Source organism: Aureococcus anophagefferens (assembly GCF_000186865.1).
Source record: "Aureococcus anophagefferens unplaced genomic scaffold AURANscaffold_4, whole genome shotgun sequence".
NCBI lineage: Eukaryota > Pelagophyceae > Pelagomonadales > Pelagomonadaceae > Aureococcus > Aureococcus anophagefferens.
This window is the reverse complement of record NW_008705564.1, coordinates 2,594,952-2,611,977: the sequence shown is the minus strand read 5'-3', so window position 1 is coordinate 2,611,977 and position 17,026 is coordinate 2,594,952. Positions and strand designations below refer to the sequence as shown.

General features: G+C 72.5%; 3 protein-coding genes across 3 annotated transcripts in view; all 3 read left to right on the top strand.

Annotated features, from left to right (window-relative positions):
• Positions 1-540: 540 nt before the first annotated feature.
• On the top strand, positions 541-1,986 carry AURANDRAFT_22578 (hypothetical protein; the record flags this gene model as incomplete). Its single annotated transcript, XM_009036249.1, has 1 exon — positions 541-1,986. One exon carries the CDS (start codon positions 541-543, stop codon positions 1,984-1,986), a length of 1,446 nt encoding a protein of 481 aa, XP_009034497.1.
• Positions 1,987-11,358: 9,372 nt separating this feature from the next.
• AURANDRAFT_9177 (hypothetical protein) lies at positions 11,359-11,559 on the top strand (the record flags this gene model as incomplete). The annotated part of the gene is made up of 1 exon (XM_009035934.1): positions 11,359-11,559. A coding segment is annotated over one exon (201 nt), but the record flags the coding sequence as incomplete, so codon positions are not given.
• A 4,918-nt stretch (positions 11,560-16,477) lies between these two features.
• The window catches only part of DLA1 (hypothetical protein), a gene marked incomplete at both ends in the record, with an annotated part of 2,003 nt that continues 1,454 nt past the window's right edge, over positions 16,478-17,026 (top strand). The window contains 2 exons of the mRNA XM_009036250.1: positions 16,478-16,742; positions 16,808-17,010. Coding sequence (XP_009034498.1) covers positions 16,478-16,742; positions 16,808-17,010 — 468 coding nt within the window. The remainder of the gene's footprint in view (positions 16,743-16,807; positions 17,011-17,026) is intronic.

Here is a 17,026-nt window from a genome sequence, read left to right as displayed (position 1 = left end):
CCACATCTTCAACTTAAAAAATCATCCTTTGCTTGAAGACCACGCCGCCACATCGCATCGACGCACACTCTCATCTTGGCGTCACAGCCGTCAAGCAGCGCGATCCAGTGCCCGCATCTCGCTCGCGCGACTTCGAGAGACCGCCGGAGGGCCTCCGGGAACGCCCGGCGGCGTTGCAACCGCCCGCGACGCCGGTTGCGCGCGTCCGCGCCGCGGCGAACTCGGAGCGAGTTCTGAGAGCGTCACCGCCTGCCGGGTGCCGGCCGGCGCCCGGGACGTCCTCCCGGGCGCCGCAGCGGAGCGGCGGCGTCGGCCGCGGCCCGCCGCGGCCTCCGGCGGCGGCCGGCGCGCCGGCGGGGCGGCCGCATCGGGGGCGCGCGTTTCGGATCCGGGACTTTCCTTCGGCGCGCGCGCGTCGCGGCGGCCGGTCCGCCGGCGAGGCGGCCGCATCGGGCGCGCGTTTCGGATCCGGACCTATCATTCGGCGCGCGCACACATCGACGCTCGAACCCCCTAGGTCCAAGGACCCCTCGACTCACGATGCGGTACAAGAGCACGCGCGGCGGCGTGAAGGACTGCGGCTTCATCGAGGCCGTGCTCATGGGCCTCGCGCCCGACAAGGGCCTCCTCGTGCCGCACAGCATCCCGGAGGTGTCGGCGGCGACGCTCGAGCAGTGGAAGAAGCTGAGCTTCCCCGAGCTGTCGACGGAGATCATCTCGCTCTACATCGACCCGAAGGAGATCTCCAAGGCCGAGCTCGCGGAGCTCACGCGCAAGGCCTACTCGACGTTCCGGACCGACGAGGTCACGCCCGTCGCGCCGCTCGGCGGCGACTACAAGCTCCTCGAGCTCTTCCACGGCCCGACCTACGCCTTCAAGGACGTGGCGCTCCAGTTCCTCGGCTTCCTCTTCGAGCTCATCCTCCAGAAGGGCTACGCGAACGGCCGGCTCACGATCATCGGCGCGACGTCCGGCGACACGGGCAGCAGCGCCATCGAGGGCATCCGCGGCAAGAAGGGCGTCGACTGCTTCATCCTCTACCCGAACAACCGCACGTCGAAGATCCAGGAGGCGCAGATGTGCTCCGTGCCCGACGAGAACTGCCACGCCATCGCGCTCGAGGACGCGTTCTTCGACGACTGCCAGAAGATCGTCAAGACGCTCTTCGCGGACCAGGCCTTCCACAAGAAGCACTCGCTCGGCGCCGTCAACTCCATCAACTGGGCGCGCATCGTCGCGCAGATCGTCTACTACTTCTACGCGCAGCTCAAGTTCGACGAGCCCTGCCACTTCTCCGTGCCCACGGGCAACTTCGGCGACGTGCTCGCGGGCTGGTACGCGAAGCAGATGGGCTGCCCCTGCAAGAGTCTCGTGGTGGCGACGAACGCGAACGACATCCTCGCGCGCTTCTTCGCCACGGGCACGTACTCGAAGCCGCCGTCCGTCGTCGAGACGGTGACGCCGTCGATGGACATCTCCGTGTCGTCCAACTTCGAGCGCTTCGTCTACCACTGCTGCGGCGACGACGACAAAATCCTCAAGGGCCTGATGGACACCTTCGAGGCCACGGGCGCGTTCACGGCGTCGCCGGAGCACTGGGAGAAGTGCAAGGCCGAGATGTACGCGGGCAGCTGCCAGCAGCCGCAGATCCTCGCGACGATCAAGAAGTGGCACGAGAAGACGGACTACGTCCTCGACCCCCACACGGCCGTCGGCGTCTACTGCGCCGAGCAGCTCAAGGCGACGCTCGGCCCCGGGCCCGTCGTCTGCCTCGCGTGCGCGCACCACGGCAAGTTCCCGACGTCCATCGAGAAGGCCATCGGCGCCGCGACGCTCGCGGAGGTGCCCGAGGAGAAGAACCTCACGGACCTCCTCGACCTCCCCAAGCGCAAGAACGTCCTCGTCAACTCCCTCGACGCCGTCGTCGACTTCGTCGAGGCCAAGGTCGGCGGCGGCAAGCCCGCGGCGAAGAAGGCGAAGAAGTAGGCGGCGGCCACCGAGAGGCCGCGGCGGCGCGCGAAGCGCCCCCGCGAAGCCCCCCGCCCGCCGACCGCCCGCCGACGCCCCTGCGTGCCCTACGCCCCCGAGCGCCGTCGCCGGGTCCCCTCGATAGAAGGGCCTCGTGACCTTCGCCAGACGCGGCTTCGCCGGCGCGCGGCGCCGGCCTCGTGATCTTCGCCAGACGCGAGCTCGAGAATTCCGAGGGCCGCCGGGCGGCGCCGCCGGCCTCGTCACTGGCACGGAAACTACGTATACGTATACGCGAGCGCTCCGAGTCGGACTTTTGGCGAGTCTGAGAACCCCGGCCGACGCACCGCGGAGCCGCGTAACGACCCTCTCGGACGGCGGCGCGGCGGCGTATGTGCGGCGATGGACGTCTAGCGGTACGCGGCGCCGGTCGTGGCGGCGCCGGAGCCGTCCGTCGCGGGCACCGCCGGATGCATCCCCGAGGCATCCCCGGCCAGCCGCCAAAGGTCGCCGCTGTCAAAAAACTTTGGCATCTCCTTGACTCGCAGAATCAAGCTTGCACACGCTCACCACACACTCACAGACCTCGCACATCAGCCCCAAACTCTCTCGTGGCCGCCCGGCGTCCCAATCGTGCCCCCCCAAAAAACTCCCCGACTTTACGACTCGTTTTCGCGACGCCCGAGTCAAGCCGTTCACCACGACCGCGATCGCGCCCGTTCCGCACACCGGGGGCGTCGCCCGCCGGGGCGCGGTCGTCGTCGCCCCGGGGAGCGCCGGAGAGCGCTTGGCTACATCGGCGAACCCGGGGGCCTCGCGGTTCCGCTCGTTCGCCGAACCGACTTCGATCTTCAGTCGAGAGAGCGCCGACGGCGGCCTGTTCTGGATGTTCGACAGCGCTCCCCAGTTCGACATACACAGAACGAACGGTTCATTATTCGGGATTCGGACAAATGATAATCGAGGGGGTTGAACGATGGTCGAACGATATCTGACGCTGCGTTCGGCATGTTCCGGGCCACTGTGGAAGAAACTGAGAGCACTTCGCCGTAGGAAGTCGGGGTTGGCGGTCTCGAAAAGTCACTCCATGTCGAACGAGAGGCAGCAGAAGTCGAACACGCCATGGTGGGCGCGTCGCGCGGCGCTGGGGGGCGGGGAACAGAGATCTCAGCTTCTGCGTGTTCCCCCACGAGACGGACTGAAGTTTCAGGATCTCCGACCCCGAGTTCCTACTGCGAACTACTCTCTTTTTCTTCCCCTGTGAACCATAATATGCCCAACGCAGCGTCAGAGATCGTTGGACCATGCTCAAAGCTAGGTACCTAGGCTTCAGTCCGACCAATGGGATCAGCGGATTGGATTCTTGGATAATACATATTTCGTTCTCTACATGGAGCAGTGCCTTCCGTGGCACGAGGACTTCGACGAATCTCCCCACTGCGAGCACTCCTTCGAACCTGTTCGACGGTGCCGCCGCCTTCGACGCGCCCATCGGCGACTGGGACGTGTCGGCGGTGACGAGCATGCGTAATACGTTCGCCTTCGCCGCCGCCTTCGACGCGTCCATCGGCGGCTGGGACGTGTCGAAGGTGACGGACATGCGCGACTTGTTCTACGGCGCCTCCACCTTCAACGCGGACATCGACGCCTGGCGCGTGTCGTCGGTGACGGACATGGATGGCATCTTCGACGGCGCCTCCGCCTTCGACCAGTGTCTTCGTTGGCACGAGGACTTCGACGCACCTCCCCACTGCGAGCTCTCCTTCGCGAACAAGGCCGAGCTCAAGGCCGCGGTCGGCGAGTGGATCGACGATTCGACGACGGCGGAGGCCAAGTACGGCCCCATCGAGGGCTGGGACGTGTCGGAGTTCACGGACCTCTGGTTCGCCGCTTGCTCTTCCGATACGGCTAAAAAGGAAGCAGGAGGCGGCTCCATCGCCATCATCATCCCGGTCGTCGTCGCGGCCGTCCTCCTCGTCGCCGCGGTCCTCTACCTCGCCCGCAAGCGCCGCGTCGCCCGGCTCCAGCCCCACCGCCAGTCATCGGTGCCGACGATCGGCGGCGAGGTCGAGGCCTGAGGAGTCGCGGCCGCCCCATCAAGCAAGCACGCGGGCGCGAGGTCGCCAGGGCCCCGCCCGCCCGGCGTCGAGGCCACGCCTCCGCCCCGAAGAAGTCGCAGCGCCTCCTTCCCCCACGCCTCCCGCCCGCCCTCCTCCCCCCAGCCCCGCTCCGACGCACGCCCCCAGTTGTACCCGCCACGCGCGACTAAGTTTGGGAGGCTCGATGGTGACGTGGACCAGCGTTTTTCGCGAGGCGCAAGTCGAGGCGCGTCGGCGCGACTCGGAGCCTGAGTCGCGCCTCGAGCTCGAGCGCTCCGAGACGCCGCGAACTCACTCATATTACGCGGCGCGTCATCGGACGTCGGCGTCGTTGGCGAGCGCGACGGCCGCGGCGAGCGCGGCGACGCCGAGGGCCGCGCCGGCGACCGTGTCGCTGAGCCAGTGGCTCTCCGTGAGGACGCGGCCCGCGGCCGTGGCCGCGCCGAGCGAGGCGACGCCGCCCGCCGCCGCCGGCGTCCAGCGCCACGGCGGACCCTCGGATGGGTCGTCGTCGCCGGCGAGGAGCGCCGGCGCGAGGACGCAGAGCAGCGCGCCGGCCATGTAGACCGCGGTGGCCGTGTGGAGCGACGGGAACGAGAAGGTCGCGTGGTGGATCTGGTCCGGCCGGACCCGCGCCGTCGCTGCCTTGACTACCTGCGCGAATCCCTGAACGCCGACGAAGTAGCCCGCGAGGAGCGCGCCGGCGGTCTTCGCGCCCGCGGCGCGCCGCCGCGCGACGAGCGCGGCGGCCGCGGCCGCCGTCGGCGCGCCGAGGCCCGGGCCGACGTTCGAGAGCGCCCGCCCGGTCTCGCTGAAGCGGCCGCAGGCGTCGGCCGCGCAGGCCGCGGCGCGCGCGGCGCCGTCGAGCGCCGGGTGCGCCGCGTGCAGGACCTGTGTGCAAATCAACCAGTGAGCTGGGACGTCGGGGCCAAGCTTGAGAATTCTCTAGCTCGGTCAAATCGAAGTCGATTCGGCTGATTTTTGGACGAATCGATTGCTCTCAGCGAGTTCTCGAAGCACGGCGGAAGAGCTTGTGTCAAAACATTCGAATACGCGCACATTGAAGTCGGGTTGAAGATTTGATTTGCACACCGTGCAGGGCCGTCACGTCGAGCGCGGTCGCGGCGAAGACCGCCGCGGCCGCGGCGCCGGCGGCGCGCGCGCGCCGCGCGGTGAGCTTCGCGTCGGACGCGGGCGCGGCGAGCGCGGCCGCGCGGCGCGCGAGCGCGAGCGCGACGAGCGCGGCGACGCGCATGGCCTGCGGGGAGCGGCGGTGTTTTCGGGGCGCGCGCGCGGCGGCGGGCGGGGCATTCCTCGGGTTGGAGGTCTCCTCGGGTCAAGTTTCAGCGTTGAGGGTATCTTCACGCGGATCAGTGGAAAGAAGGATCGTAATTTTCGTCAGGGGAGCCGGGGGTGCGGTGCGGCGATGGGACGCGGGTGCCTTGCCTCCGGGAGCGCTGCGTCGCGGCGCGGTGTTTCGTGGCGTGGACGGCGACGCAGGCGGGTGCCGCCAGCCCGACGCGGATGTTCTCCGCGTTTGTGGGCTGCCTCTGGGGAGTGACGCAGTCGTCGTCGGCCGCGGGCTCGGAGGCGGCGACGATCTGCCACAAGCCACTCGATGCTCCTCGCCGGGGGTCTCCTGGGCAGCGCATCTCAGAGTCGTCCGGCGTACTCGGACGCCCATGCGCAGCCCATATCCGCCTCTTCCATGGCCCGCCGCCCCCCGGTACCGTCTGCGACAACACAGGTAGTTAGCTCTCCTTCTGCCGCCGCTCCTTCTTGAGGATCTTCCGCGCCTTCTTCGCCTCCTTCTTCATCATCTTCTTCGCTCGCTTCTTCTCTTTCTTGCGCTGCTTCTTCGCGTCGGCGTCGTCGGCTTCCGCGGAGCTCGACCGCGCGGCGTCGCCGTCGCCGTCGCGGCCGTCGCGGCCGCCGTCGTCGCGGCCGCCGCCGGCGAGCGCGCGCGCCTTGCGCGCGCGCCACGCGGCGCGCTCCTCGAGCTGCGCGTCCGTCGCCCGTCGCGCCTCGTCGTCGCGCTCGTCGCGCCGCGCGCGAGTCGCGCGGGCGCCGTCGTCGCCGTCGCCGCCGTCGCCGTCGCCGTCGGAGTCGGACCGGTCGCGCTTGCGCTGGTTCCAGCACTGGCGCTCCTCGGTTCGTCTATTGTGCCCGTCGACGCTGCGGATCGTGTTCGCGAGGTAGGTCTTGTTGGCCGTCGTCAGCTCGCCGTCGAAGACGTCGCCGAGGCGCGACGCGGCGGCATCGACCTGGTCCCGGCGGTCGTCGTAGCGGCGCCGGTGGCCGCTCGCGCGCTCCAGCGCATCTTGCAGCTCAGACATGCGATTGTGGCGCGATGTTTGGCGCGTTCACCGCGTCTTCATCATCGCGCGCGCAGGGCTTCACCGACGCGGCATCATCAATGACACCGGTCATCCATCGTGAAGCAGGCGATGGCGCTCGCCTCGCGCGCCTGGCGCGTGGTCGTGCCGCGCGCCGGCGGCGCGCCGCTGAAGCTGGCGGCGGGCTTCGCGCCGCTCGCCGACGGGTCCTGCGTGGCGTCGCGCGGCGGCACGGTCGTCGCCGCGTCGGCGGTCTGGGAGGCCGCCGAGGCGCCCGGCGGCGGCGGCGGCGTGCCGCTGAGCGTCGAGTTCCGCCACGGGTCCGCCGCGAGCGGCCTCGTGCCGGCGACGTTCAACCGGCGCGACCCGCCGCGCGGCGGCGACGCCGAGGTGCTCGCCGCGCGCGTCGTCGACCGCGCGTTAAGACCCCAGATCGCCGGCGGCTACGAGCGGCTCCACGTCGAGGTGCGGGTGGAGTCGAGCGACGGGGTGCACGACCCCGTCGTCCTCGGCGCCAACGCGGCGTCGGCGGCGCTGGGCCTGAGCGGCGCGCGCTGGGCGGGGCCCGTCGGCGCGGTCCGCGTCGGCCGCGCGGGCCGGAGTTGGGCGGTCGACCCGGCGTGGGACGTCGTCGAGCTCGGCGGCGTCGACGTGCTCTGGGCCGGCGACGCCGCCGGCGGCGCGACCTGCGTCGAGGTCGGCGCGTCGGAGCTCGAGGAGGGGCGGCTCGCGGACGCGCTGGCGTTCGCGGCCGGCGAGGCCGCGGCCGTCGCGCGGGCCATCGCCGCGCTCGCGGCCGAGGCCGGGCGCGAAGCGCCGGCGGCGGCGACGGACCCGCTCGACGCCGCGGCCGCGGCCGCCGCGGCGCCCGAGGCCGAGCTTCTGGCCGCGGCCTTCTTCGCCGGTTGCGGCGGCGCGTCGAAGCGCGAGCGCGGCGCGGCGCAGGCCGCGGCGACGCGCGACGCCGTGGGCCGCGTGCTGGCGCGCCTCGGCCGCGACGACGCCGAGGGCGCCGCGCGCGCCGCCGTCGAGGCCGCCATGCGCGACGCGCTCGCGGCCGCGGCCGCCGCCGGCGGCCGCGCGGACGGCCGGAGACCCGGCGAGCTCCGGGCCCTGGACATGGCCTGCGCCGTGCTGCCGGCGCCCCACGGCAGCGCCGTCTTCGCGCGCGGCGAGACGCGCGTGCGCGCGACGGCGACGCTGGGGCCGCCGCCGGCGAAGCGCGCGCGGCGCCTCGACGATCTCGCGCGCGCGGCGTTCGCCGAGCACGCGCACTGGCGGCGGCCGGAGCCGCGGGACCGGGCCGCGCGCGTCCCCGGGGCGTTGGAGGCGCCGGAGCCGGCGGCGGGCGGCGCGCTGGCCTCGAGCTTCGCGCCGCGCGCGCCCGCGCGGCGCGCGGCGGCCGCGCGCGAGCCGCCGCGCGCGACGCTCGACCTCGCGGAGCGGCGCCTCGTCGTCCACTACGAGTTCCCGAGCTACGCGACGGGCGCCGGCGAGGCGCGCGCCGCGGCGAACCGGCGCGCCGTGGGCCACGGCGCGCTCGCGGAGCGCGCGCTCGCGCCCGTGTTCCCGTCCCGGTCGCGGTTCCCCTACGCGTGCCGCGTCGAGGCCGTGTGCCTCGCGTCGGCGGGGTCGTCGTCCATGGCCACGGTCGCCGCCGCGTCCCTGGCGCTCGCGGACGCGGGCGTGCCCCTCGCGCGCGACGTCGCGGGCGTGTCGGTGGGCCTCGCGCGGGACGGGGAACGTTCGACGCTGCTCCTGGACCTCAACGGCACGGAGGACCACTACGGGAGCATGGACCTCAAGGTCGCGGGCACGGCGCGGGGCGTCACGGCCGTGCAGCTCGACGTCAAGGGCGACCCCGTGGACGTCGCGACGCTCGCGGCGGGGTTGGACCTCGCGAGACGCGGCCGGAGCGAGATCCTCGAGGCCATGGCGTGCTGCCCCGACGACGTCGACGACGCCGACGCCGTGCATGGCGACGCGCCCTTCGTCGTGTCCGGGCCGCCGGAGGCGCCGGGCCTCTTCGCGAAGTTGTTCGGCGGCCGCGAGGACCCGCCGGCGAAGAAACCGCGGAAGCGGAAGCAGCTCCGGCCCCAGGCGCCGCGGGTCGCCGTCGTGACCTTCGCGCCGGCGCGCCTCGCCGAGCTGCTCGGGCCCCGGGGCGCGACGCTGCGGACGCTCGAGGCCGCGCACGGCGTGACCGTCGACGCGCGGTCCGTCGCCGGCGAGGCGACGATCGTCGCGCCGGGCCCCGCGGCGCTCCGCGGGGCGCTCGCGGACGTCGAGGACCTCGTCGCCGAGGTGCGGCCGGGCGACGCGCTGTCGGCGACGGTGGTCCAGGTCCGCGAGTACGGCGCGGTGCTCCGCGTGCTCCGGTCCCGCGAGGGCCTGCTCCACTCGTCGGAGTACCGCGGCGCGCCCGACGACCCGGAGGTGCTGAGCGTCGGCGACGTCGTCGACGTCACCTGCGTCGCCGTCGACCCCGTCCTCGGCCACGTCAAGCTGTCCCGGCGGCCCGGCAACCGCGGGCCGCGCGGCAAGCCGCCGCGCCGCGCGGCGCTCGCCAAGGGCGCCAAGCGGCACCGGAAGGGGGCCCCGCCTCGGTGATAAGGCGCGGGCGATATTGGGCGTTGGGGGGGCGGGGGTGTGCCGCGGCGCCGGATGAGTCCTCCCCAAAATGACCGAGGAGGCTCGAACTTACGGACCCAGAGGAATCTGGGAGTTTAGATGGTGCGGGATGCTCCTTAGAGGCATCGGGCCGGGTTGGCGTGGAAGTTGCTGAATTTTGGGGTGGGGACCCACAGACATGGGGCGAGCGGACGGCGCGCTGAGACAAAAAGAAGGGAGCGGTCAGATGATGAAGGTGCCGCCGGACGGCTTGGGCCGCTTCTGCGGCCGCGGGACGCGGCCGTAGCCGTCGTCGTCGTCGTCGGCGTGGGCCGCGTAGGCGTCCCAGGGCCGCGGGGGCGCCGGGTAGGGCCAGTAGTAGGGCGGCGGCCCCGCGAGCTGGTGCGGGAGGTGCGGGTGCTGGAGGTGCGGCGGGAGGGCCCCCGCGAGCTGCGCGTGGAGCAGCGCCGGGTCGTGGAGCAGCACGGGCGGCGGCGCGAGCGCCGGGTGCGCGAAGGGGTGGCCGTAGAGCGGCGGCGCGTAGCCGCGGCGCGGCGCCTTGCCGTAGGCGCCCGGCGGCGCGTGGAGCTCGGGCCGCGGGTAGCGCGCGCGCCGCGGGTCGTAGGTCACGCCCGGCACGACGAGCTCGCCCGACCTGTGCCGAAACCAAATCTTCAACCCGACTTCAATGTGAGCGTATTCGAATGTTTTGACACAAGCTCTTCGGCTGGGCTTCGAGAACTCGACGAGAGCGATCGATCCGTTCAAAAATCAGCCGAATCGACTTCGATTTGACCGAGCTAGAGAATTCTCAAGTTTGGTCAGGACCACCCAAACCAGTGGTTGGTTTCGGCACAGCGCCCGACGCGATGCGCTCCTGGACGCGCGCGAAGAGCGCCGCGAGCTCGGCGTGCGTCCGCTTGTTGAGCGCCTGCGCGGGAAGAGAACCGATGCCCCCCGAAGGACCGTTGCCCCCTGAAGAAACGGTGCCGCCCGACTTCGACGCGGCCACCAAAGTCGGGAACTCGGCGAGAGCGACCGAGCTCGAACCGAACGCGCGCCGGAACGACGTCGACGCGACCGAGCTCGAACCGAACGCGCGCCGGAACGACGTCGACGCGACCCGAAGCACCGACGAAGTTGCGGCCCGGCCCGCCGGGTCGGTTCCGGCGCCGGTCGCGCGCGTTGATGTCGGAGCGGCTCGGGTGGTCGCCCCGCGCGTCCGTGAGCCGCTCGCCGACGACGGGCGCGGCGCTGTTGGGCCGCCGGCGCTGCTTGCGCTCGCGGCGCGCGTCGAGCGCGGGCGAGTGGAGGCAGGAGAACTCGAGGTGCGCGCGGACGCGGCGGTAGGCCTCCTTGATGGGCGCGCAGCAGTTGATGCAGCGCCGCATCGTGATCTTGAGCTCGACGTCGATGCACGGCCGGCCGAGCGTCGCGTGGATCATGTTGAGGGCCAACAAGTCCTGCTGGCTAAAGGCCACGGACCGGCCCCAGTTGCCGCTCGACCCGCCGATCGTCGGCACCGTGCTTCCGCAGATGCAGCAGACGACGACGGACACCTTCGTGGCGGCGAGCTCCGGCGAGCCCTTCGCGGCGCCGGGGAGCCGCGGCGCGGCCGCCTCCGGGGCCGGGGGCAGCGGCGCCGGGGGCACCGGCGACGGGGGCGCCGACGCCGCCGGCCCGACGGGAAACGGCGCGAGCGCGGCCGGCGCGGTCGGCGGCGCCGCGGCCGCCGGCGGGACCTGGTCCATCGGCGGCGGCGCCACGACGGGCGCCGGCGGGACCTGGTCCATCGGCGCGACCACCGGCGGCGCCGCCGCGACCGGGAACGGCGCGATGATCGGCGGCGTCGGGAATGTCGACTCCTCTGGCATCGGGGCTGCCGGCGGCGGCGCCGGGACCGGGACCGGCGACGGAGACGCCTGGAGCGGCGAGGGAGCGACCGCCGCCGCCGCCGCCGGCGGGGGCTCGACCGGCAGCGGCGGGGCGAGCCCCGATGCTTCCCCGGTGCTTCCCAGGGCCATCACTGCGTATGATGTTGAGCCTCTAGAAATCCCGCAGCGTGAAGGGCATCCTGCCGTAGCTGCCCAACCGGCATGCAACCGGCAGCTATGCTGCGGCCTGCCGGGCGGGACAAGCCCGCGGAGCCGCGGTTCGTGAGCCGGCCGAAGACGTCGGTCCTGACGCTCGAGGCCGTCGAGGAGCGCCTGGGCCCCGAGCGGCGGCGCAAGCAGGGCCTGTCGAAGAGAGCGAAGCGCCTCGTCAACGAGTCGGCGGAGGAGAGCGCGGAGCAGTGGCTCCGGGTCCGCGGCGCCGTCGCCGCCGGCGGCGCGTTCAGCGTCGCCCAGCGGCGGAAGCTGCGCCGCTTCTTCGACGAGCTCGACGAGGACGGCAGCGGCCACATCTCCGTGGAGGAGCTGCTCGGTCCGCTGCTGGCGTTCGGTCTCGCGAGCTCCGAGGGCGACGTGTCGGCCTTCGTCGACGAGGTCGACGAGGACGCGTCGGGCCAGATCTGCTACCCCGAGTTCGTCCGGGCGCTCCAGGCCGCGGAGAAGAAGCGCGCGGCCGCGCGCGCGGCCGCGCGCGCCGCCGGCCCGCGGAGGCCCGTCGTCAAGCTGCGGAGCGACCCGGCGGGCGGGCTCCACGCGACGCGGTCCCTGCCGGCGCTCCAGGTCGTGCAGCGCGGCAAGGACGGCGCGCTGCTCCACGGGGACCCGCGCTTCAAGAAGCGCCAGATGTCCATGGCCGCCATGGGCATCGCGCGGCGGCGCCACAAGGAGAAGCGCCACGACGCGCACCCCCTCGAGCAGCTCCAGGCCGCCGGCGACGGCGCCCTCGAGCTCGACACGCTCATCTCCCTGCGGCGGCGCGAGCGGCTCATGGCGACCATCGAGTCGAGCCTGCCGACGACGGGCGACCTCGAGGGCATCCGCTGGGAGGAGCAGCGGCTGCGCCAGCGGCTCTTCGCCGGCGGCCACCACGACGAGGGCGCCGCGGGCGCCGCGGCGCGGGCCGCGGAGACGGAGAAGCTCGCGGCGCTCCAGGAGCAGCGGCGCGCGCTGCTCGACGTCGCGGGCGAGACGCGGCTGCTCATGGCGGCGCTCGAGAAGGCCGTCCGCTTCGACCAGGGCATGGAGCGGCTGCGGGAGCAGCCCGCGCGCGCGCGGGACGCGAACCGCCACAACTCCGTGCAGCTCGCGCCGCTCGCGAAGGCCGACTTCTCGCGCGAGGTCCTCGCGACGGGCGAGGCCGCGGTCCGGGCAGGAAAATGGTGATTCAACGTCGCTTCAACGTGAGTGTTCCGCGCGCGCGCGTTTCAAGAACAGCACCCACGCTTCGAGAGCGCTCCGAGAGATGATCGCTCGTCCAAAAATCAGCCGAAACGAGCGGAAAACGACCGAGATAGGAGCCTTTGAAGTTGGGAATGTCGCACCCTTTTGCTGCCCAGGCCGCGGTCCAGTGGCGCGAGCCGGCCGCGGCCGCGCGCGAGCCGCGGCCGGGGACCCTCGCCGACGACGACTTCGCGGCGACGTCCTCCTTCCTCCGGCGCCACGGCGTCCACACGCCCGCGGCGGAGCCCGCGCGGCGGCCGTCGCCCCTCCGCCGCTACATGTCCTCCACGGAGATCGACCGGCTCCTCGAGCCGGGCCTCGGACCCAACGACGACATCGCCGCCGCGGCGCGCGCGGACCGCACGGACAGCCGCGTCATGCGCCGCGCGTCGCGCCTCTTCCCCGCGGAGGACGCGGGGGGCTAAGGTTTTTGAGTGGTTTTTGCCCGGCGCAAGAATTTTTTTTTTGCCACATAAAATATTGAAGTGAATGACCTAGCGAACTTTGGCTCGCGGAGGTCATCTGTCCCTCCACCGCCGGCCGATACCGATCTGCCGCCTGGCCTTGTAAGGCGCCGGCGACACTCGAGGCGTCTCGCGCGGCCGCTCGGCGCGCTCTTCGGCCATGCTGACGTACGTCGCCGTCGTGGCGACGATGATCGTCGTGGACAGCAGCCTCGTCGCCCTCCTGCGGTTTCGGCCGCTCAAGGCCCTGGCCCTGCGGCGGCGCTTCGGCCCGCGGGACACGGCGGCCTTCGTCGGCGCCATCTGGCTGAGCTACGGCGTGACCATCCTGAGCGTCGTCTGGGGCCGGCCCCTGCGGTCCGGCTCGCCGGACTGGCTGACGACGTCCGCGGCCGCCGCGTACCTCGTCGTCGCCGCGGTCTCCGTGATCATGATCTTCATCTCGTGGACGCGGCGCGGGGGCCACGGCCTCGTGCCGACGCTGACCGTGAACTTGATCAGCGCGCTCACCTACGTGCTCAAGGCGACGATGGATTTGGCGCCCATCGAAGACGCGTTCGGGAGGCCCTTCGAGCCGCTGCGGTACGCGACGTGGTGGCACACGATGCCCTGCATGTGCGTGCTCTGCGGCCAGGTCTTCGCCGCCGACGTCGGGGAGACCCTGGAGATGATCTCCCTGGCGCTGGCCTGCATCGGCTGCGGCTGGGTCTGCTCCGACGTCAACTTCCTCCCCGCGCGCGGCGTCCCGAAGTACGGCGTCGTCGCGCTCATGTTCGGCGTCTCCGCGCGGGCGCTGGGTCTGCTGACGTCGCGGCTCCACGCGCGCCTCGTGCGCGACGGGTCGCCGGCCCTCGAGCAGCAGGAGGGGCCGCTGGCCGAGGCGGAGTCGTCGCAGGACCGGAGTCTGCGGAAGCTCGCGATGCTCATCGTCGTGTCCTGGTGGGCCTTCCCGTGCTTGTGGCTCGTCTGCGCGGCGTCGCGATCGGCGGGGCGCATGGACGAGGTCGTCTACGTGGCCGTGGAGCTCGTGGCCAAGGTGCTGTGCACGTTGGTGATGATGCACGGCTCCGTCGAGTCGTTCGAGGAGCGCGACCAGCGGCTGAGGGAGGTCGAGCACTGGCGGCTCCAGGAGCAGTTGCGGGCCGAGTCCATGTTCGTCAGCTACGTCTTCCACGAGATGCGCAACCCCTACAACGGCATCGCGGGCCACCTGTCGTGCATCGAGGAGACGCTCCGGGGCTGCGCGCGCGCGCTCGAGCGCGCGCCCGGACCGCGCGAGGGCGCCGAGGGCGCGGCGCTCGCGTCGCTCGCGCGGTCCGTGGCGAACATGGTCGACGACTGCGCGGCGGCGACGCTCTGCTCGCAGCACATGTCCGACGTCCTCAACAACGTGCTCGACCTCCGGCGCATCGAGGAGGGCGCGATGACCCTGGAGCCCGCGCCCTTCGACGTCGCGGCGCTCGTGCGCGACGCGAGCCGCATGGTCTGCCCGCGGGACAGCGTGCTCGTGCGCCAGTCGGCGAGCGAGGGCGGCCGCGAGCTCCGGGCGTGCCACTGCCGCGGCGACGCGCTGCGGCTCCGCCAGGTGCTCCTGAACCTGCTGGGCAACGCCTGCAAGCACACGGCGCGCGGGCGCGTCGAGGTCGTCGCGCGCGTGCTCACGGAGGCCGACGGCGTCGACGACGACGGCCGCCGCGCCGCGCGGCGCGCCGCGGCCGCGGCGCCGCGCGCGCGCGCGTTGCGGTTCGAGGTCCGCGACACGGGCCCGGGCATCGACGCGGCGCACCAGGACCGCGTCTTCGCCAAGTACTTCACGCTGGGCAACGAGTCGGCGCCGCGGGCCTACGCGCACGAGGCGTCGGACGCGTCGGACCGCGGCGCGGGGCCCTCCACGGGGCTGGGGCTCGTGGTGTCGAAGCACCTGGTGGAGCTCATGGGCTCGGACCTGCGGCTGACGTCGCCCTGGAACGGGTCGTCGCCGGGCACGCGCTTCCACTTCGACGTCGTCCTCGAGGCCGTCGCCGACGTGCCCCGGACGTCGTCGCAAAGCGCGCTGGACGCGCGCGCCGAGGGCGAGCGCGACGACGACGTCGCCACGGCGCTGCCCAAGACGCTGCGGTGCCTCGTCGCCGACGACCTCGCCTTCAACCGGAACCTGCTGAGCCGCTACCTCACGCGCATGCCGCCCTTCGACGCGCTGCGCTGGGACGTCGAGGAGTGCGCGACGGGCGAGGACATCCTGAGCCGCGTGCTCACGCACGGCGAGACCTACGACGTCTTCTTCGTCGACGAGCACTTCGACACGGCGGGGGGCGTGCTCAAGGGCTCCGAGGTCATCCGCCGCCTCAAGGCCGCGGGCCCGGCCGCGCCGTCGGGCGGCGAGCCCATCTTCGTGACGACGTCGGGCAACTGCCTCGCGGAGGACGTCGAGTTCTACAAGTCCTGCGGCGCCGACGACACCTTCTCCAAGCCCCTGCCCAACAAGTTCGAGCTCGGCCGCCGCCTGCTCAAGCTCCTCAAGCGCAAGCGCGGCGACGCGGACGGCGGCGGCGGCGCCGCGCCGGCGAAGCGGCCCCGCGTCGACGCGCCCGCGCCGGAGCCGCCGCGCCGGTCCGCGCGGAAGCGCGGCGCCGACGGCGGCGCCGGGCCCGCGGCGAACCTCCGCAAGCGCAAGTGACGCCCGCTCCTCGTCCGGTCCCTGCGCTCGCGATCCCCCTGCTTTCCCCTAATGTGCTGTTAGAGCGGCCGCGCCTCGACGGCGGCGAGGCGCTCGTGGATGGACAGGATGACGCCCTGCATCTTCGCGAGCTCCGCGCGGAGGTCCGCCTCGACGTCGCCGGGCACGCGCGGCGGCAGGGCCGCGTCGCCGCCGCCGCCGCCGAGCTCGTAGGAGCAGATGGCCTCCGTGTCCAGCGTGTAGCGGCCCCGGAGCTCGTCGAGGTCCGGGACGGTCGTCACGTACACTCGGCCGACGCGCGCCTGCGGGGGGCGTCGGCGACGAAGTTCGGCGGCGGAAAATGTCACCGGGCGCGGGCGGCGCGCGGTGCAGTGGACGCACTGGAGCGCCTGGTACGTGCTGCCGCGGTCCGCGGGCGCCGTCGAGGTCGTGATGTCGTCGCTCCGTTGCAGCGACGACACGCGGCTGAGGGTCAGGGCGCCGAGGCGCTCGTTCGTGGATTCGATGCTCAGCGAGTCGCCGACGATGGTGTTGCAGCTCCGGCACTGGAAGACCAAAGGCATCGACGGCTCGAGCGGCGCGACCGCCATCGTTTTGAGTTTTGCGAGAGCCTCGGGCCTGTTGCGGCAAATTGCAGCCATGTTGCAGGCAAGCAAGCCACGGCACGCATGACCCTCGAGGCGGCCCTCGCCGTCGCACTGCGGAGTTCGTGCCGCGGCGTCGTCCAGCTGGCGCACTGGAAGACGGGACGAGTCGAAGGCGCACGCGGCCGCGGCCGCGGTCGCGGCGGCGCCGCCGTCGCGGCGGCGCCGCCGTGTTAGCCGGGATCCGGCCGAAACTGGCTCCAACTGCCCACTGCGGCCGCCGCCGCGGAAGAACTGTCGCGAGCTCCGAGGGCTGCGCTTCGCGCCCCGCGTCAAACTCGACAGAATCGCGCTCCGAGATCGCCTTGAAGTCGCAGTAGCGTATGCGTCGTGCGTCGAACCGAGCCATGCTGCTGCTGCTCGTCGCGGGCGCGGCCGCGCTCCGGGCCCCGAGCGGGCTCCGCTGCCCGCGGTTCACCGGCGCGACGGTCCTGCGCTCGTCGACGACGGAGATCATGATGCCGGCCCTGAGTTCGACGATGACGAGCGGCCGCGTCGTGTCCTGGCTGAAGAACGTCGGCGACAAGATCGAGGCCGGCGATCCCATCATCGTCGTCGAGAGCGACAAGGCCGACATGGAGGTCGAGTCCTACGACGAGGGCGCGCGGCGGCGTCCGTCGCGCGAGACGCGCGCGCGCGCGACGGGGCGCCCGCCGAGTTTCACTGTACACCCGTAGGCTACCTCGCGGCGGTCTTCGTCGGCGAGGGCGAGGACGCCGACGTCGGCGTGCCCGTCGGCGTGCTCGCGGAGACGCCCGAGGAGGCCAAGGCCTTCTCCGGCGGCCCCTCGGGCGGCGGCGCCGCGGCCGCGGAGCCCGCGGCGCCCGCGGCGCCCGCGGCGCCCGCGGCGCCCGCGGGCGACGCGCCCGAGAGCGTCGCCGTCGCCAGCCCGCGCT